Genomic DNA, 26,113 nt, shown 5'->3' on the forward strand with positions numbered 1-26,113 from the left:
AATCTCATTCGTGAGCTTTAAGTCATGCTCGTGACTGATATGTTTAATTTCTTCGTCTATTTGAGTTCCGTCCTCCTTCATACTGGATTTTTTGACTTCGTAAGTTGCTGAGTCAGCCGATTCATTCAGCTCTGGAACTTCATCCTCATCTTTAAATTCCTTCAAATTTATGTCCTCCCTGTTTCTGCTGTCGAGAGCACAATTGAGGTGGGCAACGAAATTGCATCTAGAGCAATAGTAAAGCCCATAGCGTGTGTCCACTTTTTGAACACAGATTTGACAAAATCGGGAGTCGGATTGATGGAATTCAAGAGAAGAATGGGTGAGGTGGAGGAGGTGCCTGTGACGCACAACTTTGACTATGCGTGGGAACTGATAAGCACATGTTTTATGAATCCAGAAAAAACATGTAGTACACAGAAAGGGCATACCTTTGTCTTCTTTGCCACAAAGGTCGCAAGTGAAGGTGATCCACTTCCAAATGGGGATCAATGGGTGGTCGTGCAATTCAGCTTCAGCTTCCAAAGTGGGCAGTAAAGAAGCGCATGTGATGTGAAGGTTGAAGTCGCAGCGGAAACACCGATAAGTGTATTGGTTGCGAGATTTGTTGCAGAGTTTGCAATTGCTAAATTGAATGTCTTTGCCATAATGTATCTGTTCGGGAGAGAGAATAAGAGGATGGATTGGGTGCAAGGGATGGTGCAACCCAAGCGGCAATTCCGCACATGATTTATGATGTCTATATGGCAACCATCTCCCTACATATCTGCATTTTGTGCAATAGTAGCTAGGACCATAAACTGATTCTTGGCACCCATGACAAGGAGCTCCACCTCCGTAGTCTTGATCGAAGACCAAGGGATGCTTTGAATCGCAAAAATGTAGAAGCTGCTGCTGCTGCTGCTCCATCTTCTTCTTTCTATCACATGCAAAGTAACAGTGACAGTCACGGACAACATCAAATTTGTTTAGAGCGAGAAATTAAAATTAAAAAAACAGAGAGAAAGAGAGAGTGCGTGAGAGTGAGAGAGAATTGGTGGGTTTTAGACTAGAGTTGAATATATATACAGCAGCAAAGCAATTTAGTTTTTTATTATGGGTGAATAAATTTTAGAATTGTAAAAAGTAAAAGTAAATAAATAAAAGAGGGATTTGGAAATTGGAAGGAGGTGTGGTTTTAATTTAATTAACAAAATACTCATTCAAACCCACGCCTCTTCTGTTTTCTTTCTTTGTTTTATTTAACATTTATGGATGAATTTGGGCGTGACTGAGCAGCAGCTTAAGTAACGGAGAATTGGTGGGTTTTAACTTTTAGAGCTGAATTTTAGAATTGGAAGAAGGTGTGGTTTTATTTAACAAATATTCATTCATTCAAACCCAGCCCTGTTCTGTTAAGTAACGGAGGCCGTTGGAGTTAATGAATATTAGATGTGAATGTTTTAACTTTAAAGGGCTTGCTTGGGTTGGGTGTGGCCTGTGGGTATTTTCAATTTTTTAATGTAACACTGTGGAAGGCGTAAAATCTTCTATTGTACTATGGAATGGATTTTTTTTTTTTTTAATTTATTTTCATTAATAATGAACGTAATTTTTTTTAGTGAAAGGGAATGCACCTAAATAGTTATGAATATATATAGTAAGAATTCTTGTGCAACAAAAATTCAAAATATGTTTTTAATTGATCCTCCATTCTTGTGATTAGAGAAATACAATTTGTTTTTTACTTTTTTTTTTCTTTTGTTTATGTCAATCGTTATCATTTATTTAAAATCATTTAACACAAGTCTAAGTTTGCCTTTATTCAATATATAAATAAAGAGTGCAACTAAGTTTGTCTTTATATTCTTCTCAAAAAAAAACAAAAGTTTGTATTTATATTGATATGATCATTTCTTTACACAAGTTTTTCCTTACTCCAATTTAACCAATACAACTCAAAAGTCAAAACAACAAAGCTAATCCAACAATACCTCTAAAAGAAGTTCACTAGTAATTATAGTTTGGGGATTCAAAATGAAAGAGCAAAATCTTTTAGAGTTTCACATAAGCGAGCTTGGTTCAATGCTAATCCATTTTTACAATGAGAAATGCAGTATAGAAATTTTGTTATTAATAAAAACATTTTTTTTAATGTTGAGTCTATCACTCCCTTAATTTTTATTTATTTAGGTTGAAATTCTCTCTTACCCATATGTGATAAATAAGAGAGAGAGAGAGAGAGAGAGAGAGAGAGAGAGAGAGAGAGAGAGAGAGAGAGAGAGAGAGAGAGAGAGAGAGAGAGAAAAAAAACAAAGATTTGGGCATGTTTGAGAGTGAATGTAAACTATCTTACTATTAATATGAGATAAAATGAATATTTAATAGAGATATGTTTAGGTTTGACTTTTGGGTAACTTTTACCAAAGTTTTATTTATTTCTTTTTTCTTTTTTGGATAATTATCTTCTATAGAAATTATATTCCTCAATACCATTTTTCCATAACAATCGCTTGTAATCCCATTATTAGACTCAATTTCTTTCCTCCAATTATCATGCTTATTAAATATTAAGGAGATCTATTATTCTTTCTAAATATCAAGGTGATTAGACATTAAAAACTCACTTATCTATGAAGAGTGATTATATATATATATATACTAGTATTATGCCCGTGCGATGCACGGCTTAATAAAAAAATTATATATAAATTAAAATATATTTTTTTATACTATAATATAATTTAATAACAAAAAAAAATAGTAATTTTTAAAAATTATGGCAAGTTTTAAATTTTTAGAAGTTCTTTGTAGTAAAATTTTAATTTGTTTATATATATATATATATGGCACTTAAAAATCTTTCTATTATACTTGCTAACATGTGGAGTAGTAGAAGTGCTAACCATAAATAAATTTCTAGCATATATAACCAAAAACAAATTCCATAAATTACGAAAATAAAGTATCTAGATTGCAATGTAAATGTAAATTTTTGTCATAAGTGAGGAAATAATTAGCATAATCAATTAAGAACACCAAATCAAAAAGTAATATCAATAATTAAGATGAATTGCATTATCTAAATTTTTTTAATAAAAATCATAGAATTTAAGTAATAATTGAACTATGTTAATAGAAAAAATAGAGACACAATAAAATAAAATAAAAAAGATAGCTCTTCTCACATAAATCTCCTAATTTCATATTGTAGATGAGTTCCATCCCAAATAGATTTGGTGATAAAATTTCTTGTATATATGACTGAACTAAATATTCCATAAATTACAAAAAAATAAAATAAAAATAAGTATCTAGACCTTCTAGGGTACTACACTCAAAATAATTTCAAAAATAGATAAATAAAGGTACATAAAGAGAAATATATATATATATATATATATATATTGTATTGCAATATAAATGTAAAAGTTTACATATGAATTACCCGTGTCTAGTCATTTTGATATTGCCCTTAGTGAGGAAATAATCTGCACAATCAATTAAAAACACCAAATTAAAAAAAAATATTAATAATTAAAATAAATTGCATTATCTAAAATACTTTATAAAAATAATATAATTTAAACAATAATTGAATTACGTTAATAGAAAAATAGAAACACAATGAATAAAAAATAAAAAGAAGATAGCTATTATGAATAGAGATGAATAAATTAGAGTAAACAAATACATATAGAAGAAGAGATGAATAGAGGAAAAAAAATTGTATGGTTCTATGAGTTATTTTATATATATATATGTCCACCAAAAAAAAAAAAAAACAATCAATATGTACCGTAACAAAAGTTAAGAAAATCCCCAGAACCATATTCAAGCACAACAAATTAAATTATAAACAAACATTATCGTAGCTTTTAGATTGAGGAAGATAGAAATTTACCTTGTAAATAAGGAAAAAACTGAAGAGAGGGATAGATTGCAGCATGTCGTGTATATAGAATGAAAGTGTGAAATTGATATCATTCCCTTGTAGCAATGGAATTGATTTACGTATAATGATATCAAAATCCAATAATTGATCTACTTTAAATAGTGCTATATTCACATGTACTTGTAAGAGAAGTAGAGTTTCAGTTAAACTTTATTATATAAAATCCCATTAGGAAGATGATATTTGATTATATTTAATTATTTAATTCTATTTTTCTTTTTTAATTGTGTTTATCTAAATATTTATAAAAAAAAGAAAAAAAAAAAGAAAAAAGAAGAATAACAAATTGAGAAATTGTAGAAATCAAAAAATGGGAAAAAAAGAAGAATAATTTTTATTTTATTTTTTAAAAAAAGAAGAAGACAAACCGTAGAAATCAAAAATTAGGGAAAAAAAAGAAGATTTTTTTTTTAATGGATGAGAAGAAGTTAAGTTGATATTAAATTATTAAGTTTTTGTGTCTATCAAACTTTATCCAAAGAAGTGATTTCAAATTAAAATTTTTTATCAACTTAGAAATCATAGGAAAAAAAAAGTTAAGAACAAAATTTTGGAGTGGCTCAAGTAGAATAAAGAATTCAATCCTATCTAATTGTGTTATGAGTAATGATTATCACATATTAATTAGCATACAACTAAATTTTGGATATGATACATACGTACAAAGTGTACACATTGTTAAGTGTATAACAATTTGTTTTTTCCGCACTATATGGTATACTTTTTCTCGTTCTGTAGAAAATGTTTAGCATATTTAAATCACATTATGAATGTATAACAATACTTTTTCTCATATCTCGTTTTGTATGTTTGTTTCTCAGCCCAACTTTTTTACGTGAAGCAATATTTTTTTTTTTTTTTTTGCAGTATTTTTTTTTTAGAGATAAAAATGAATTAGAGTCATGATTTTTTGAATTAGAGATAAGAATGAATTAAAGTCCTGATTAATCTAATATTAATCTGCAGTTTTTTTTAGACATGAATTAGAGTCCTGGTAGTATACTATTCCTTTTTGGTTATTTAAAAATCTGAAAATTTAATAAAATTTTTGCAATTTGCATTTTTTTAAGATATGAATTAGAGTCCTGGTAGTATAATATGATATGATCTTTATCTCTCTTTTTTATTTGAATTCTATCCTTAGATAATTATATTCTATTGATTTTAGGGTTTATTGATAACATTTTAGATAGACACAACTATTGATTTATCATATTTATCCAAAAAATTTGTATATATATATTCTTAAAATCTAAAAATTTATTAAAATTTCTACAATTTGGTGAAGCCACGTGGCGCAATTACGGTGTCTAAGCCCAACTTTTATTATATATAATATAATATGATATAATATGATATATATATATATATATATATTGTATACTTAAATACTTAATTATTTTGAAATTTTGTGTGTGATTAACCTGTAATAGATATTAAATAAAAATGTGATTCAAGAAAAAATTGATTTATGAAAAATAATTGAGTGATATACCATTTATCCAAACTACATTAAATGTAACATACCAAACCATCTAGAAGTAATATATCTCACAAAAATATAGTGTCAAGTGCAACAAAATCTTATTACATTTAACATCTATATGACAAATTTAAAGTAAGAAAAGTAATCTATTGTTTATAAATACCAAAAGAAAAACACATATACATGTGAACAAATATACAAAGGCAGCTATCAATACTTACATCAATAAGAATCCAATTTTGGCTTCAAAATACACTTAAGGAAGCTTCCAAATTATCCTCAATTTCAATTTTTTTTTTTTAAAAGTCTAACTTCATCTGAAATCCCTATATAAGATCTACTATATATAGGATTTCATGCCATTGTGTCCATGAATAGATGCTTGCTCCAAAACAAAGAAAACAAAAGAAAGAAATAAAGAATAAAGGAAGAAGTAGGCAAGTAGGCAAGGCATATGCTTGCTTGCCAACTTAGACTTAAATACTTCATAGTAACATTTCCTTTTTCTTTTCCTTTTGTGTTTCCTACAATGGGTGCTACAGTATCTGGAACCCATAAAGTGGGACCGCTATTGACAAGCCATAGCTTCATCTTCCATATGCTTTCTCTTTTATATTCGTATAGCAGCCTGTCGCCACCCGTTCGTTAACTTGTTTCCAACGCTTCTTATTTTGGATCAGCAGGATCCTTACGTGGGAGTTCTCTATGAGGGCATCGCTATGATTGATACGGCTTCCATTTCACTTCTTGACGCGGGACATAGAAAGATTTATGCGGCACTTTGGTACATTGAGTGATTGGTGCACCCACAACACTATACGAGTGATTTATTTACGCTATTTTGTCATGGCATGGGAAATCACAGCATGGAATGAAATTATTGATACCACCAGTAAAGATTTGTGACTACTCATTCGCTCATTCATTTATAAGATTTATATATGCATCTCTATCTAGGTTATCCACAAAAGAAATTTTATCTCTTGTGTTACATTTAAATGATGAATTTTGAGATAGAATTTACTGAAAATTTAACTTTTGAAATTACTAATACTGATTTCTATTGTTTAGGTTAACAAGAAAGGACAACTCAAATATTCTATAGAATTTTATACTTTTTTTATAGGAAGAATTTTATACTTTTGATTTCAAAGCATTCTTTGGCTTGCTAAACGAGCTAAGTTCATATGCACTTCTTTCACTCATCCCATTACCTTTTCTTTTTCTTTATTCTTATCGCCTTATTGTTTACATTTTGAATATTTCTTTGCATATTTTGTAATTCTTTCTTGATTTGGAAGAAAATAATAAATGACATTAAGAAGTTAAGTGAATGAATAAATTTTATTTTTTTTTATTTTTTTATTATTCCTTCATATACATATTCTAAACTTGGAAGTTATCTTTTGTGTGACCCAATCCATTCAAGAATCATCTCTATGCTTACATTTAAAAAAAAATTCTAGTACCTTCTTCAATAGTATCCTTATTTTTCAAATAATATATATATATATATATATTTATATATTCTTTTTCTACTATAGAATCTATTAACAATTGTGTTCATATATGAATTTGCCTAACTATTTTACATTAGACTTGAAAAGGTCCATCCTCAAAACATTTGACCTAAATTGTTGGAAGATCATTTTCATTAGTTAGGAGTCATCACCAAGAAAGATCCCTATTGTTGTAGTATTTCTTCTCTTTCTATGTGAGTCATAAATTCAAGCTTGTAAAAGTTATTTATTTTAAGCTTTTATTTTAATTTTTTTATCATGTTTTGCCAACCTTCCATTTGCATTGAGCCACCAAATCTTGACAAAAATAAGTTTGATTTTTAAACACTTTTTTTTTTTTTGGTTTGTATTAGCATATGATGCAATAGAATGTAGCATAATTTTCGTTAGTTTTAATTCTGTTGTGCCTTTTGCGCAAGATAACTTGCATTTCCTCTAAAGAAGTTGTTTTGCTCCTAATAAGTTTAGTACACCAATGGCATCTTAACATAAAACTTGTAATAAGACAGTCAAATGCTAATTATATCTTATATTCAAAAGGTTATATTAAATTATTTTATGTGATTCTATTGTGATTACCTAAGAGATATACATAATTACTTGACTTTCTTTTATCATCTTTTTTCTTAATTTATAAATGTCGATAAAGATGTTTATTATTAGTTAATTTAACTAGTTTCTTTTAGAAAGTAGATTAGTAACTATAGTTAATTGGCCACTTGAACATATTAGTACATTTAAGAATTTAGCTTTAACACAATTGGTCTTCATTTTTAAAGGCAGAACAAATACTACTTAAGCTTGTTTTCCCTTTTTTGCCTTTTGTTTCCTCTTTCCATTTTCTTTCTTTTCCAAAATTACAAGTACTAGATTGATGTAGAAAAGAAAAAGGAAAGTGATTAAACATCATGATACTCAATCATAAAATTATAATAAGATTATCATTCCTTTATTCAAAAACATTAGATAAAGGAAAAAAACAAAGGAAAAAAAAAGAAAATGAAATCTAGGTTGATAACAATTCTTACCATCTTTTAGATTCTTTCCTAATAACCAAAAAAAGGAAAATAAGAAACAACATCAATTATTCTTACCATCTCTTGAAATTCTTTTCTAATAACTAAGAAAATATGCCACAACATCAAAATTTGCTACCGTCCCTTCAAATTCTTTTCTAATAACCAAGAAAACAAGATTACAATATCAAGACAGAGATACTTTGAAGAAACACACTTCTTTGTTTCTTTACGTACAATCTACTCAATCATTTGAATAATAGAAAAAGAAACTGAGATTCCTATTGGAGTTCAAGTTTCATTTTACACATAAAAAAAACAAGTTGATATCAAGTAAAGAGTGTAGCTAAGCTTGCTTAAGTGTTTGCTGCTTTTAATTCTTAATGCACATTTTTCACTTGACCTAGGTAAGCCAATGCAACTCAAAACAACAAATTCAATCCAACAAAACCTCCAGCTGAAAGCCAATCCAGGCAGGGAAAAGCCAATCCAATTTAATCTGTGAAATGCAACAAGGCAGCTTCTTATTTGTATAGTTTTAACTTTTAATTGAATAAACACCCTTCCCCTCTCTATCTTTCTTTCATTCCATCACTCTCTTAATCAAGACATATAATGACATAAAGTACTGAGAAAACACACATAAAAAGCAAGCAAATGGTGAAAAGGTCCATATCTGCAAATTATTTACACATGGAGTTAACACTTAACACCATATATTATAAATTTGAAGGTATTTCACCTAAGAAGAACTAGATAACATTGGCAGAAATTTGGAAGGTTCTCTCAATTTGTTTAGCTGCTTCATTCCTGGTATCATTGGTGAAACTTTAAGTGACAAATGTTTCTCAGAGCAGAAGAGGACAATAAGTATATTTCCAGCATTCCAGGAACTTGTGATAATGATTTCCTCTGTAAAACTTGACCTCAATAGATTTTATACTTCCACAAGGTTGCAAACAAAATTAAAAGAGTATTCTTTACCGAGTTCAATGGACAGTATGCCTACCATGGTAATTCCAGCCATGCAGCGCAACTCGAGGCGTGACACCCAGAGGGACCTTAAAGGTGATCTTAATGGGCATAACCTCTCCAGGCACTAGCGAGAAATAGTTGTCCGAGTAATGAACAGGAAGAATTCTTGTGTCCTCTCCTTCCTTGTGGTCTGTCTTCAATGCATGAACAGAAAAGTGAAGGAAGAAAGCAACTCCTACATCGGCCCCATTTACTTCGGTAACCTTCAAACTACCATTTTCCTTTGTGAAACATCTGAAAATCCTCTGGAACAAACTGACCTCATGTTTTTCGTCTGTCCCACCAGTTGCAGGTTCCACTGAGGCCATATCAAAATCACCATTACCTTGCTTGGCTGTAAAATTGTTCATATATGTTAAACTTCTAGAGTCAGCTCTCTTGGCCACGTTTTCAACATGCATTTCAATTTCATAAGTGGACCCTTTGATGAAAACCTTGGATGTAATCTTGAGGGGTATTTTTTTCCTTCTATATGGCTCCAGAAGCTTGTAATCTCCACCAGACAGATGCAACCAGTAAAAGTTCCTAGATAAAATACCAAAGTCTGATGTGTGGTAGAGTTTGAGGAGAAGGAAGAAGACCGGCTTTGGGTTTTTAGACTTTGGATACTTCATCTCAACTATGGGTACTGTTTTTTTGGCTGGAGCAGAGAGATTTTCAAAAACTTTGTAGTACGGACATGTACCTTCTAGATCCCAGACTGAGGCTTCAATAGCTATGTTGGATAGTTCCTCAGACGTAGTATTGACAACCTGCTTGTGGCAGGATCAGAAAACAATTGTGAAGTTACATACCATCTGTGGATGGGATTATTTTAAATAGTATCAAGTACGAAGAATGTCTTCTAGTAAAATGCATTAGTTTCATATATGCCCTCTTCTGAAATATTCTTTAGTTTAAGAAACACAAACTTAAGGATTACAGCCACCCCTCTAGTCTTGTCAACCCACACATAAAAAAACAAAAAGGAAAATCAGCTACGAGAAAATTTGCAAGATTTTTTTTATTAACCTTTTATTTTGCTCTGTCAAAAAGAAAACATCAGTTTTTTTGAATTCAAAAGATTATTCAGGCTCAATAAGTGTCCTATGAAAACACTTCATCGAATATTAAATATTCATTGAATTTCAAAATCCAATTCAAACTCATAAATTTTAACTCTTACTAGTGTAGAAATTACCTCTATAAAATATGTAGCCAGATTCAGCTGGACATGGATTGGTTCTGCAGCACAGCGACAGCCATAGAAACCAGCCGTTTGGTCTAGGAGATGATCATAAAATTGTCCTCTAAGACCAGTCCAAGGGTTCTGTGTCTTCCAAATCAGGACGCCAGTGTATTTACTCCACATACGGGAAGTCCAGCCCTCCAGTAGAGCTCTATATTGAATGTAGTTAGCCAGTTGAGCCTGATGATCATTTCAAGTTAGGTCACCACAAAAAAAGAAAAAAAAATGCAAAAGGCATCTAGAATTGCTATGGAAAAATTTGATTCACCTTTAAACAAAAATCATCAAGATCCTTTGGGGTTCCATAAAGTTCAATCTGATCAACACATTTTTTTGGCTTCGAATACGGAATGTATTTATGGTATTCCCATATGGGGTTTGGAACTTCTTCCGTGTAGCCATTTGGAAGCTTCTTAATCAATGGAATCTGCCAGCCTTCTTGAGGCATAGTTGCTCTGATAGTCTCTGCAACAGGTGTTCCAACAGAACCAACCTCAGGATTGAATCCATGGTTGTAAAAGTCATTTTTAAAAAATGCTTCGGGATTTTGGATTTCATAAGGGCCATCAGTGAAGCCCCCCTTTCCATCTGCAAACCCATCCCACAAGGATCCTTGGATGTAAACACGTGTACCATCAAGATATTGGCTAGGATCTTTTGGCACTACAGATAAATCTTCAGAAGATTTGCTGATTTCATTGGAGTTTTCAAAATAAGGATAGAGTCTCAGGTCATTTTTCAAAGCTTTGTTGATGTCATCTGGTGGAACTTGCTCATTTCCACCTACCCAAAGAGCAAGACTTGGATGGTTCCTTAGAAGCTTGACAGTGTCTCTTGCACATATCAAGAAAAGATCATGATCCTGGGGACCATTTGGATTTGATACCGGGTCACCCCGTCCGTCAACGTCTCCAGTAATCCAAAACTCTTGCCACACCTACAAAAATCAAATCAACCATATGGAACAAGTTATACTAGAGTAATTTAATCGTACAATAACTTAGAATATTAAATCCAAAGTAGCATATTGGAATCCTTAGGTTTGGTTAGCCTCAAGCCATATTTAACCCTGTAGACAGGTTTGGGTCTCAAAAGGATGAAACATTCAAAATAATGCAATGCAGAATTCACTCTGGTACTAACATTTTTAAAGCTTCAGTTACAAAATAACCAAGTGTACAAAATTAAAAGTACCAAGACTCCTACCGCAACATACCAAACAGTAGACAATGTCAACTAAATTTTTTGAGAAAAACAATGCCGAAATAGGTTAATTGCAATTAAAAAATACAACTGAACTCAACAAAGCCATTATCCTAAGTAATTTAGTTAAATCATTGATAATGGCAATAAAAGATAGAATACAGAATGAATGCATTAACTAAAATCTAGACATAACCTTGAGGACAAGATGTAGAAAATTTGATTAAGACAGTTTTTAATTATGTAAACAAAGACCACTGTGCTGACTAGTAAGGAGTTCTTTATTTAAGTTTCAAAGCATTCAAGAACAAGAGATGGCTAGAAATATATAAGGTCTAAGGCAGAGGCAGTCAGAAAAGATAAAATAGACAATTGTCTAACAGAGTGTGTAGCCTGAAATAGAGGTCAAGGTCAAATGATTATGATAATAATCCAAGTTGCTGACCTGAGAAATTAGAAATCAAGCAGTGTTGAGTTGTACCAAAGAAAATTAAGAATTTTCTCACAAGCATAGTCTTGCTCATGTCTTAAATTGTTCCCACAACATCAGTTATGCTTGTTTTTAAATCAACTTTTGACACTTTAAAAAATGGAAATAAATTTTGCTTGTGACACACTATTGCCACTTTGTCAGTACTCTACAACTTAAGGAAAAAGCTTTGTAGACAATTTTGGTCAGAGAAAACTAATACCCTAATAATTTTGAAAAGCATTATAAAAATCAACAATGCCATAAATTTATAGTAATCTTCATCATGGGACTGATTTCAGTGATTAACTTACCATCAACTTATATAGTTACATGATTACCATCATTCTCGGGAAAGTACTGCAGTTTTTTTTTTTTTTTTTGATAGGCAACAAAAAAATATTATTAATAATCATAGCCAACCCAAGTACACTGGAAATGTACTAAAGGGGCAAAAATCAAGAACCAAAATTACAAAGATCAAGTAAAATAAGTGCTGCAGATTATAGTTGTTAGCTTTTTTCAGTTATAAAACTCTCTACAAAACTTTCTTGGCACAGCATCCTACACTGCAAGCATCCCGTGACAATACCCCTCAGTATAAAGCCAACAAATTTTGGTGAATCTGAAAACTTAGATGTTCCAAAATTTGTCCCAATCTTACTATAACCCACCCCGCCCCACCCCCCCCCCCCCCCCCCCAAAAAAGAAAAAAGAAAAAAGAAACACACACACCTACATAGATATGTGCACACACACACCCAGTGATAGTGTAGTTTGAATAAAAGGTCCACATAAAATGTGCCACTTGGGACTATATCCCACTGATAGTCAATTAGCTTTGTTTCTGTTAAGGAGAGAGTAGTTCCTGAGGGGTCCAGATTACCTCCCATCGATATACATATTGGGACATTATTCTAACTCAAAAGTTTCATCCAATTGGTTAGCACCCAACTATATATAACAACTCTTCAATTTCTTTACTTTTTCTCGATACGGAACTCAACTCTTACACATGCACTCTCAATAGATCTCCCCCTCCCATGTGATCCTCTACCACGTCAACCTAGCTTCCCACTGCATGTGAATCTTTCACAAATCCAAAATGTTATGGATGCAAGAGTTGCACCAAGTGCAGTGAAAACCAAATTCACACGAACTGCATCAAAGCCAAGCCACTCATTCAAAATTTCAAACGGAAAGTTGACCATAACTCTAATAACAATTTGTTGGGTTGAGAAGTGTTCCTGGGGTCCACCAAGAGCCCATAGATATATATTGAGGTATCTATTGATATGTATTGGGGTACCATTCAAACCCAAAAGCTTAGGCCAAAGGTTTTAGACCCAACAATGTCCATCAACTACTCACTTTCATTACTATTTCTCTCGATGTGGAACTCAACCCTCATACATGCAATAAGAACAGTTGCTGACTTTGGTATGGTTTGTTTTACCTCTTCCTATTGTGTACGAGAAAGAAAATAGTACTGCCTAGTCCTATTTGGTTGGGTAGTCTCCACAACAAGTCACCAAACCAACTTTGCTGTTATCTTTGTTATTTGTAAGAAAGAGCTCGTTAGGTGTATTCTGGGTTGGGTTTGCAAATGCTTTGTGCTACTATTGTAGTTATCCTCAATGCCGCCCATGAACACATGCCTAAAGCTGAACCATGTAAGTCTCTATCTCTATGTTCCCTGTGTGGTTGTTTGTTCTATACTTCTATTTCTATTTTTGCATACACCATCCATAATTGTTCACACACACATACAGAGAGAGAGAGAGAGAGAGATCACCAGTAGTCCATAAATATCACAATAATGATAAAATTCTGGCCTCTCAGCCAATCCACCACCCCAACAGCGGATCATATTAAAATTCATATCAGCATGAAACTTGATGTCTGTTTCATAACGTTCCTTTGAAAGACGTAGTAACCCATCTGACAATATCCAATTACCACCACGGATAAAAATAGGCTGTCCATTGACCTTGAACAACCTGTAAAGAAAAAATTTATATACATATCATAATATCAAAATCAAAACCTATGTAAAATGTCCTAGAAGGCATATAAAGCAGTACCTTCCACCTGTGGCGCTATCAATATGGCTCTCAATTTTTCGGAAGCCAAATAGATGGCTCCAAGCATCAGACTCTCCATATCCCTTTACATCAATGGTAATATGAACATTGTACAAGGATTGTTTTCCCATACCATTCGGCCACCATAAGTCAGGCTTGTAGAAGAAAAGCTGCAAATTCATACCATTATCACCTACAACAGAAGTATTGAGAGCCTAAAACTAGATAAAAATGCAACATATTTGAATCCATAATAATTGGATGCTCCAAATGCTCAGTAATCAGAAATTACACATCTCTAGATACCATTTTGGATCATTCCAGGTAGGGATAAGTAACAAGGCTATATTCCTTCTATTCTTCAGGCACAGTATGCAATTTTTTAACTTGGGGATGGAGGAGGTCATTTATGCTTTCACCTCTTTTTAATGGTGATAAATTACCGATTCTCTCAAAAGTTACGCTTTTAGGAAATGGTGAATTTAATCACTTAAACATAATTCTAACACTCCCTTTCACGTATGGGCCTAAACTTTCCCGTAATAAGAGGCGACCCAACACGTGGGATTTTTAACATTTTAAATGGGGGTAGAGTAAAGCCAAGGATTGAACTCAGAGTCTCCTTCTCTAACACCATGTTATATTACTGACTCTCCAAAAGCTTAACAATCAGTAATTTAACAAGGTATCAGAGTAGGAAGTCCTTAGTTTAATCTATATTTAGGATATGATTTTTAAATGGGAGGTAGAGTGAAGGAGACAAGAATCATATTCAAGACCTCTTGATATGATACCATGATAAATTATCAATTTTCCCAAAAACTTAGGCTTCTATGAAATGGTGAATTTAATCACTTAACTATAATTCTAATTTCTAATGAATGGTAATGTACAACATGAATGAAATGAATTGAGAAGGAAGCTCATTACCTAAATGTACAATACCATTGTATGATTTTGTATGATATTGAGAAGGGGAAAAAAAATCTAACTTCAATAACCGAATCATAAGGAGAATATACGAGCGTCATAGACAGTCTACACAGATTAACAAGGAAAACTGAAACTGCAGAGGCCAACAATAGTTCAGCTTTAAGACGTGCTCTAGCAAAAATTTGGCAGTTGACAGATATGTATATGAGTGTGTGTGCGTGTGTGTATAAAACAAGGTTAACCACTATCACTACAGTAAATTCTATACATCAAATAGATAAGACCTAAGAGCATATTTAATGGATAGAATCCAAAACAATCCTTTAGCTGACAAAAGAAGAACAAGAACTTAAGTAAAAAGAGAGGGTATGCCAAGTTTCAGAAGCATGAGGAGGAATGTATTAAAAAATAGACTTCTATGATAAGTATTATAGGTTGCATAAGATGCTAGAATAAGTCGACAAGTCTTCTTCACCTCAATTGGGAAGAAGGATGTAGATAGCTCACATAGCCTAGATCCTAAATGTTAACTCCAAGCCAGTCTAATCTTCTTTTTTTTATAAGTTTGCCGGTCTTATCTTGATTTTTGATTTTCTATATGGGGACAATCCAATGTGGCATAGACTTAAAATTGTGCTAAAGATACTACGAACAAAAGAAGCTTGCTCTTAATGGTTGATAACTTCTTAGTAAAACAAGAGTATCTTAAATTTTGAATGGCTTAAGAAAGAGTGGCAAGCTGAAACAAGACTATTCTAAATAAAATTCACATAATAATGAATGCTATCACTGACCTCAGGAAATGTATATTGCACTTGTGATCCAGCAGGTATTGACAGGTGTTGAGTTTGAAGATGCTCTACTAAACAAATGTTTCCCTCAATTCCCGTTGTTACTTGGATATTCAAAGAACACTCAGCAACCCAGGCACTTCTATTTTCTAACTCTGTTGTAGCATGCAAATATGCCCTCTTGTAATCGTCAAAAAATGATGAAACCAAGTGGGGATCAATTATTTTCACTGGCTGCATCAAATAATAAAGCATCAGTCTGAATTATCTAATTACAATAAGCATAGAACAATTCTCCTGAAGGAACAAAAGCACCATTAAATTTTGAAATTCTAACTCAGAAAGAATTGCATGACCACAAATAAAAGTAAATAAGGAACTACAGAAGAAATCTACACTACATTTTTTATAACCATGCATATGTACAGCTTATGAGGGTACTATTAATGTTTACACTACTGCATTCATTTAAAAGTTCCAAATGTCATTAACATGATATTTTATCGCATGTCTATTGTTATGGAAGGAAGTTATGCAATATAGCTCACCCCAGTTATAGATACAGACACCTCATCCCATATGCCAGTGTTCCTATCCCTGTAATCATAGAAATGTCAAGTACTTAGAAACAGAATTATTTTGCTTTGATATATTCTATGAATATATGGTTCATTCAACTAGCAATGGAACATATGGATAGGTTACAATAGGACGAAAACACATTCTTTAATGCAAAAGACACAATAAGAAGTGAATGTACATGGGATTTCCTTTCCTTTATCATGGGAGGATGCATACAGAAGTTCTGGCATCATGTGACTTTCCCTTTTTTTTAATGAGTAAATAATTCATTAAATAGCAGAGGTGCAACCCATTTGCAAGGGAAGTATGCAAGAGATACAACAACAATTATTAATGAAAATTACAAAGGTCAAGCATCTAAATTAGAAATGGAAAACTGTCCTGAAGTTGATATCCACTCACTGTATACACTATATATATGTCTATATTTTGTTCTCCCAGGTCAAACTTAGTTAACAATATTGTGCGTCCCTTAAAATTCTTGACTAGTAAGTCCATCCATGCTCACAGCTAATCTCTAAACTTTCCTTCAGCAGTTCACCAGTGCATTGGTCATTTATTGTACCAAGACACCCTTACCTTTGTTCTCATAATTCCTCTTTTTCACTCAAATGCAAAACTGCCATGAATGAGCTGCATAAACTACATAAAAACGCAGTTATCGGAATGGTAAGTTGTGAATGGCTGCCCCCCAATTTTTGATGTGGTGTATATGGAGGAAGAGAAACAATCGGAGTTTTGAGTTATTGATTTGATAGATTCATGTACTATGTATGATTGATTGTACAGTCTTCTATTGTTTACTCCTTGTATAGTTGGGTAACTCAATGTTTTATATCAATAAGAATTGCATTACTTTTCAAAAAGAACAAAAAAACTACAGAAGAATTATTTATATACTAGTGATCCATTTTCAACCGAATAATTCTCCACTGTATAACTGATCTCTCAATGATTTATCACACTGACACTATTCACTAAAAATAAGTTTCAAATATCCATAGACAGTTACCTGTCTCATTCTGGTTCTGACAGGAAATTTCAAATAATTTCTTATCAATATGCATCTACTGTCTCTCATTTTCCAACACGAAACTAGAGATAACAATATCATTATGGAAAAAAAATTAACCACAATCATTGGGTCATGCCACGCAGTGTTGTGGATCTTATAACAAGTTGGTCAGGCAGGAATTGTATACTCAAAACTAAGTTTCTTTGGAGTATGATCCCTCATTGTCTTATGTGGGTCATATGGAGGGAGACGAATACACATACTTTTGAAGGGGATGAAAGGTTGATTCATAAGTTGAAGCTTTTCTTCCTTCATACATTGTTAGAATGGGCAAATGCTTCGGGTTTTGTTACCTTCATGTCTCTACCTGACATGCTTGATTTTTGTACCTTCATTACTGTTTAGATTTTTTCTTTTTTGTTTCTTAACACACTGCCTGTGTGCCATGATTCTTTTTTGTTTTTCTTTTCGTCCTTTTTCATTTTCAATGAAGTTTATTACTTATCAAAAAAAAAAAAACCACAATCAAAGGTGACAAACATAGTTACCTTATAGGAGCCATCCAATCCCAACCCTGAACATATTGTGTGGCAACATCTTTTCCAATCTACCATGAAAACACGTTATTGTTAGATTGCATGTCTTCCAAGCATATCAAAATTTAGATTTTTACTTCATCACTCCACTCGCATGGGATCCAAATCATAAGTGTAATTCTAAAATTAAATAATTTATAAATTAAATAGGTTTTGGATTTAGCTATAAACCTCATGGTCACCACCTTGCCCTCCCTTAGGGGGAATTCTCCCAGGATGATCTGGTGGATGAACAAGAACAGCAAGCAAGTTTTGACCATCAGGATGCAAAATATCAGTGACATCGAGAGAATGCCTCCGAAACATCCCCTTTGGCATGACCTTTTTGTGCCCATTTAAATATACTTCTGCAGAATAATTGATTCCACGAAAATTCAGATCCAGGTGCTGATTTCCTGACTGCAAAAGGACAAGCAATTAGACCCTTTTCTCTTTTTTCATTTTTTCCTTTTTGTGTGTGTGTGTTGTGGGGGGGGGGGGGTCAAATTTGACACTGAGAAGTAGAAAGGCTTAGGAACTGCCAGCTTCAAGACAAGTTCAATAAATTTCAACACAATTTGAAATGTCAAAACCAGATAACAATTTCCAGAATTTTATCTTTTTTTTTTCTTGGTAGGGTACTCATGTACCAAAGAGGATTTGAAACCCCAACCTCACTCACCACCCATACTTATGGGTGTTGGAGGTGCCATTTGGCCCAAATGGCATTGGCAATTTCCAGAAAAATAAAAATTTTCAGACCATCTTTTGGTTAAAATCTGACCCAATAACACTGACCAGCTACCCAAGTACTGACAAATTACAAGAAAATAGTTCACAAAAGGTTGGCAGGAATAGGCACTGTCAAGTTGAATCTATAAGGAATGCAACCAAAGGAAATCTTACAATTTCAAAAAAATTGACATGAAAATCATTTCAATAAGTATAAAATCTCAAGAACATATTTCATGTTAGTAAATTGCGTACCAGCTTACTCTGAAAAGTTGTAAAAAACCAGAATGTGTAATACTCTCTCCCAGAATCAGCAATATCTATAATTGTCTCATTTTGCAGCCCATAGAAAGGATCAGGAACGACTTTGTTCTCCACCAAAGTTGCCAAAACACTGTCAATCAAATCACCGTTAGCCTTGACTGATTTAAGAATACAACTTTCATTTTCTTTTTCTGCCCCCAAAGTCTCACAACAGCTATAACATAATCGCGAGTATATATAGATACAACACTTGCCAACCTTTGTTTCTATGAACAATAGTGAATGTTATTGAAAAATAATTTCTACAAGTATGATCAACAGAGGCATAAGTAGTGGATGTTATAGAACAAAAACTTTACAATTATAATTAATAGAGCCATAAATAAACAATAGACCAGCAGGGAGTGCAAGTAAAATATGACCTCCTAATTCCAAAGTAAATGTTTATGAGGTAACTTGATCAGCTATATCCCATGCTCAACACAGCAAACAGAAGAATAGTACACTGGTCTTTTTTCTTTTTCTTTTTTGAAAAGTAAGAAAGATGTATATTCAAAAAACTACTTTATGCAAAGAAGCACAAAGCATACCGAAGATTACACAAAAAAAAACAAAAACAAAAAAAACAAAAACAAAAACAAAAAAAAAACCAAAAAAAAACAAAACAAAACAAAAACAAAAACAGAGGAAAAAAACTAATTACCAAGAAAAAGAGAGCTAAGGAACAAAGGGGGAGATTCACTAGATGTGAGTCTCCAAGCCCTAGACCAATTAAAAGGGGAACAAGAAAAAAGAGCAAGCAACTGGTCATTGGATCTATCTAAGTCCTCAAAAGTCCGCCAGTTGCGTTCCCTCCAAATGCACCACATCAAACACAAAGGAGCTAACTTCATGCTTGACAGTTTATGTGTCGAACAACTAATGAACCTCATTCAATTTCTTAAAATCATCTGATTTTCTAATTGTAAAGCAATATGCAATGCTTCACATCTCAAAAATTATCACCATACATTTCATGTTGTGGGTAACCAAACACAAATGACAAAACTAAATAAGTGCAACCAATTCAACCCATTATTTACTTTTTTGTTTCTATTGGCGAGATTTACATAATTTCATGAATTTTAGTGAAATACAAGACCAAATTTTTGCAATTACAACCATCACTAGAATCCATCACTCATAGTTGTCAAATCGTGAATCGTATCGTGAATCGATTTTTGATTTTTTTGTATCATGTATCGTATCAAATCATGTATCGTAAGATACACAAACACCTAATAAAATTATAAAATAATTATAGATATACATATATAAAAAGTATATTCATTATAAATTCAAAATATATTCAACTAATGACCAATTTAATTATTACTTATGTAATAAAATTTGACAAAACTAACTAAATAAATCAAATTAACTTATGTTTATAACATGCACATTCAAACTCAGAAGTAATATATGATATATGAACCAAAATAATAATATCTTTTTATCATCTTGGCTAATCAACTCTATCTAAGTCAATGTTATCATCATGTTTAGCATGTTGCAAAATTATTTTTTCATAGACATTTTCTTTATTATTATCAACATTTGCTTTTTTTTTTTTTTTTTATTCTAATAATTTTTTCTTTATATTTTTTCTTGACATTCTAGCTTTTTAGACTCAAAATAATAATAACAAAATAAAAAATAATTATATTTTCATTTAATACATTATTAATAGCATAGAAAATAAATTTGCACATATGAAAGTGAGTGCTATGAGTATATTCTAAATTTTGCAGGAGAAAGAGAAGGGAGGAAAAAAACTCATGGACTTGCAAATTCATTAGACTCAATTAAGTTTCCCAATAATTTTATGTTAACAAAGTCTAACAACTTGTTTAAATCAAATAAAATCACAAAATTTTAACAAAAAAAACCCATTTTAAACCTACATGTCTATGTATTGTACGATACGTACGATTCACCGATACGATACAATTCATACGATATACAACTATGTATCGGACGATTCATGAGCACTTACGATATGCCCTTATGATACGAAATTTTTTGTATACGATACGATACTAACAACTATGCCATCACTGTAAAGTTTATGCAAATATGGTACAAAAGAACTACATGAAAAAAAAAAAAAAAAAAAATTACTCAAATACACAAATTTGAGACCTAAATCTCAATCAAATTCTTCATATAATTTAATCTTACAAGCACACAGGACTACATTGATACACATGGCTTCACATTTCAAAAATTCCAACAAAACATTTGATTCCTACCCTAGCCAACACATTTTTTTACTCCATCAAAAATTGTGATGAGTAAGGTAGAAACCAAAATGTATTGTTAGAATTTTTGAAATGTCAAGCTGAAATGCATTCTTCCTACCCTACCCAACACATAACTTACAATATCCAATAAGTTTAACCAATCCAACCTATTACTTACATCTTGGTTCTTATATGTAAGATTTACATAATTCCATGCATTTCAATGAAACAGTATACATATAGGATTGGGCTCAATTCCTTTAACATAAGTCACACCACTTAATAACTTATTTATCATGCACGCCAAATTCATATCAATCAGGTGTCATTTAATATCCAATCCATAAACCCATCCATTTACTAATATACGTCACAAAGACCCCTTAAAAAACTATATCTATGAAGAATTTACAAAAATAAACATTTTTTTTTTCTTTGGTCATCTTGATATTTGATGAGCATGACAGTTAGAAGTACACATAACCCAATACCGGGTTTGACAAAATACTCTACCAATAAAAGGATATTAGGTTTTGTAAGTTGTACAATAATTAAAATTTGGCATAGAGAATCAAACATTTTAACCGGGCGATGCTTGCAAAGCTAGGTTGGATGGTGGCTTTGAACAAAGATAGCCTTTATGTTAAGGTGCTACCGGGTAAATACTCCCATAACTCAGATTGGCTAAAGGGAGGCAAACAAAGAAGGGCCACGCGGAGATGGAAGGAGATAGAAAGCACAAGAGATATTATTAATAACAGGGCTTGTTATATGGTAGGCAATGTTTTAAGCATCAATGTATGGGAGGATCCATGGATCCCATGGATTGAGAATTTTAAGCCAAAACCTACAAATGGTGATGTTCCTAGAATAACGATGGTGGCGTCAAATCTTTCTGGAACAAACGGGCAGTGATGGAATGAAGGGCTAATCTCAAGATTGTTTGAAGATAAAGCATGTGATGTCAAATGGAAAATTCCTAGGAGATTTCCCAAGCCTGACAAAATGATTTAGCTAGCTATGTGATAGGACCAGGGAGGGGAGTGATAGGATCAGGGAGGGGAGTGATAGGATGAGATGGAAGGTAATGAGTAATGGGGAGTTCACTGTGCGATCATTTTATGAGACTTTACAAGGGTCACCTCCTATGCCTTTACCTTGGAAAGCCATATGCAGGTCCAAGACTCTTAGAAGAGTTTCCTTTTTTGCATGGACGGCAGTTTTGTACGCTCAAAATTCACAAGAAATTGAAAATTTTAATGTGGAGAGCTGCTGTGCGGGTATTACCAATGTGGCACAACTTGACACGCCTTTTGGAACTTGAAAACATAACTTGTCTTCTATGCAGTTTAGCTCTGGCTGGAATTTTATAGTTGACAACTTTCAGACTGAAAATTTAAGTTGACCCTTCTAAAGAACCATTTGATGCATGTATCCCAGGAGGAGATTTCACCTTTTCACAGCAGTATCAATGGACTTCATATGGAAGCTGCGTAACAGAGTGATCTAATGAAGAATGAATCCACCTGAGAGATATTCCTCATAAAGTGAAGAAGCTATGGGAAACCTATTTAACAATATGTAAAGAGAAACAAGGTCGTAACATATCCCACTACGAAAGAAATGGTGCAAGCGAAGAACTGGATTCTATAAACTCAAATGTGATGCTGCGTAGGGGAATGACAGGGCATGCTTAGCTGTGATTATTCAAAATTGGAATGGGGAAGTGTTAAAAGTTATGGTGAAGCAAATAAAAATGTGTAAACCAAAAGTGGCAGAGGCAGAAACAATTAGATGGGCAACCCAATTAGCTAAGCAAGAAAATCTCAACAAGGTTATAATTGAGAGTGATGCCAAATTATGCATAGATCCTACGAACTAATTTAAGGCCTAAGCGGGAGTTGGAACCTATCGTTGAAGATGTGAGGGAGCAATCCGTATGTCTGGGGAACGTGAGATTAGCTGGGTTCAAAAATAATGCAACAACGCAGTACCTGCTTTTGCAAATTGGGCTCTAAAGACAAAGGCTTTTAGTATTATCCTCTGTAATAGCTTTCCATCTATTTTGTTAAATATCCTCTGCATAACGTCAACTCTGGTATTTAGTTTTTGGTGCAATGATGGTTTCAAATTAGCCAAAAAATAAAAAACAACAATTAAAAGTTACACACCAAGTATAACTTGAACCCAATATATATACAAATACCAAACGCCATTTATTTGATTTGATAAACTAATGGCACTCGAGCTAATGAAAAATACAGTGATACAAAACTCCAAGAAACCAGTTTTTGCACACACACACACACAAACCCATATATAAAATCCACGGCCGCCACTGAGTTCCTACCAAAATTGTTAATGGCCCATGTTTATTTAAAATGTTGATGACTTGGCAAAACCCAATCCATTCATTTCAATTCAAATGGAACTGATAAACAAGATTTAGGAACTCGATCATAATGTAACGGCCCAAGAAAAAAAGGGCGATAACCACATTTGCGCTATACCCAAAAGAACAAGAATTAAGCCTCATTGTGGCTATTAATAAAAGGACATATATGCCCAATGTGGGATTCGCCACACACTCAATCAATATCGAATCAATTTTGGGAGCATCACACATAAAATGCTGAGACCTAAACATTCCAATTTTGTTTTTTTTATTAATAATAGTTTCTAAGAGTGACTCATACTTATTTGGATCCCAAAAAAATAAATAAAATTAAAGGAAAATACGATTGAAGAGAGAGAGAGAGAGAGAGAGAGAGAGAGAATTTACGTTCCGGGAACGACGGCGTTTAACCAAGGGGAGGTGGGGCCGGAGGGAGGGTGAGTCGTGGTGAGCTGGGTTCCACTCAGGCTAACCTCCGTGGACCTCGCCGCGAGCCACCCCGAGTCGAGCCGAGTCTTCCCTATACTCGCCATTGCGTTCCGTACCGAGTCTTGACTCGCTCAGAAATGAGAGAGAGAGAGAGAGAGTTCTCAATGTGTTGTAATCTTTTTGAGTCTTTGTATTGTCGGTGCGTGAGTTTGAGAGAGAAGGGTACGGGAAGGGTATTTTTGGTGTTTTGAAAGTTTTGGGTAGGGCCGGGTCCTGAAAGTTTCCGTCAATATGGTTCTTATCATCAAATAACAAATTTAATTGCACAACCAATCACAAAAAATACAAATTAAATTTACCAATTTCCAACGCCAGGAAACACAAATTTCAACTTAGCAATTAACAATTAAATTAAAGTCAGATTTGGATTTAGAATGATTGTAAATTGATAATACTATGGATCAAAGTAACTACAAGTTGAAAAAAAAAAAAAAAAACTTGAATTAGACTATTATTAAAATACCATGATCAAATTAACGGTTAACAAAATGTAATTATCAAATTGCTAATAATCCATGCCCCTAAATTGTAGCATCAAAATAATATTTTTGACTGAAAACAACTATATTTCAAATTTACCGCGTCAATGTTTGAACACGTTTAGGTCCAAACGGTGTCGTTTTATGACATCCTGACAGTGTTGGTCGCGCCACGTGGGATGTGTCCATTTGTAAGAAGGTGGAGATAATGGAGATTTCCGGTTATGATGAATGTCTGATCAAATCTATTGGATTCTTACAAAAATTTCAAGCTTGTGTTAAAGCGTTTTTTTTTTTTTTTTTTTTTTTTGTTGTCTTGATAATTTTGTAGATGAAAATTAGGAATGTTTATCAAATATAACATGAGAAAGTTCATAAGCACAACAAAATCCAACTATTATTACACACTGTGTTTATTATTGTTTTATTGAATATTTCTATGTTTAGAATATTTTTAAAAATAATTTATAATAAATCTTAGGTAATAAGTTGTTATTGATTCTAATATGAATTCACCAATAACATCATTTTTTTACTTGTCAATAACAACTTGCTATATAAGATTTGTTATAAAAAGTAGCAATAATTTTTCTATTTTATTACATTTTATCTTGACTTGTCGTAGATTGATACATCAGTTTGTTGAGAAAATGCTGTAAGATTTGTTAGATTGAAAACTTATGTATCAATGACTCAACTGATTATTACATATTTGATTTGCAGGGTTAATTTGTCCTTCAATTTTCAAAATTGGACATTATTTCTTTTTAACTACGGGTAATAACTAATAAGTACTTCAGTTTCAAAAAAAAAAAAAACTAATAAGTACTTCAACAACTATTCTTTAGAATTTTCATTAAATTTGACAAAAATATCAAAAAAATTCGTGTATATATATATAATACAGTGTGTATTAGAAATTTAAATTTTCGTTAAGTTTGACTAAAGATATAACAATATATAATAATTAAAGAGTGGCCATTACTATGTTTTGAAGTGCACGGTGCATTGCAGGTTGCATTTACACTATAAACTTTCCAAAGGCCATTGAAGTTACCTTAATTAGGCTCTCAAACCCAACACAAATTAAATTCAATCACATAGTTATATTAATTAACGCAATATAAATTGTGTTATATTTCTTAAGAACAATTAAATTTAACTAAATATTCTTATATATTTTTAGGTCAATACAGATTAAATTTATTAATGAAATTGTACCCAAAATTTGCACAAGCATAAATTGCCAAATATTTATTTGTGTCCTTAGAGAGTACGAGACACCCAATTACAAGAGCCATATAGGTGATGCATTAACTCCATACCCCATCATGGGATTGATTGATCAGGATTCAGGTCACCAAAAGCTGTAAATTCTGTAGAAAATCAATAAAATCCATTCATTGATTTACCAAAAATGAAATGACAATATATAAGTACGCATGACCATGGTGTAATGTCCCATTCATGATTCACCTATAGCCTATTCATCAAGTCTTACAAACCTGTAACATTGTGGTCCAAAGCTATGATCTTTTTGCAAACTGGAACTGGAAGCCTCCAATATTACAAGAATATTATACCAAATCCCTCTAGAGGGT

At 32.5% G+C, this 26,113-nt stretch overlaps 2 protein-coding genes across 2 annotated transcripts in view; both read right to left on the reverse strand.

The window, feature by feature from the left end:
- The window catches only part of LOC115980215, a gene marked incomplete at its 5' end in the record, with an annotated part of 48,397 nt that extends 47,889 nt beyond the window's left edge, over positions 1 to 508 (reverse strand). Inside the window, one exon of the mRNA XM_031102491.1 lies at positions 432 to 508. Within this exon, the coding sequence (XP_030958351.1) occupies positions 432 to 508 (77 nt within the window). The remainder of the gene's footprint in view (positions 1 to 431) is intronic.
- A 7,948-nt stretch (positions 509 to 8,456) lies between these two features.
- Positions 8,457 to 24,180, reverse strand: LOC115979009 (mannosylglycoprotein endo-beta-mannosidase). Its single transcript, XM_031100947.1, has 11 exons — positions 23,932 to 24,180; positions 18,859 to 18,997; positions 18,064 to 18,291; positions 17,845 to 17,903; positions 16,248 to 16,296; positions 15,703 to 15,933; positions 13,976 to 14,145; positions 13,687 to 13,891; positions 10,488 to 11,156; positions 10,172 to 10,399; positions 8,457 to 9,743 (listed from the first exon to the last, which is right to left on the reverse strand). Exons 1-11 carry the CDS (start codon positions 24,075 to 24,077, stop codon positions 8,946 to 8,948), a joined length of 2,922 nt encoding a protein of 973 aa, XP_030956807.1. The 5' UTR covers positions 24,078 to 24,180; the 3' UTR covers positions 8,457 to 8,945.
- Between the last annotated feature and the right edge of the window lie 1,933 nt (positions 24,181 to 26,113).

The sequence above is a fragment of the Quercus lobata genome, chromosome 3 (assembly GCF_001633185.2).
Source record: "Quercus lobata isolate SW786 chromosome 3, ValleyOak3.0 Primary Assembly, whole genome shotgun sequence".
Lineage (NCBI taxonomy): Eukaryota > Viridiplantae > Streptophyta > Magnoliopsida > Fagales > Fagaceae > Quercus > Quercus lobata.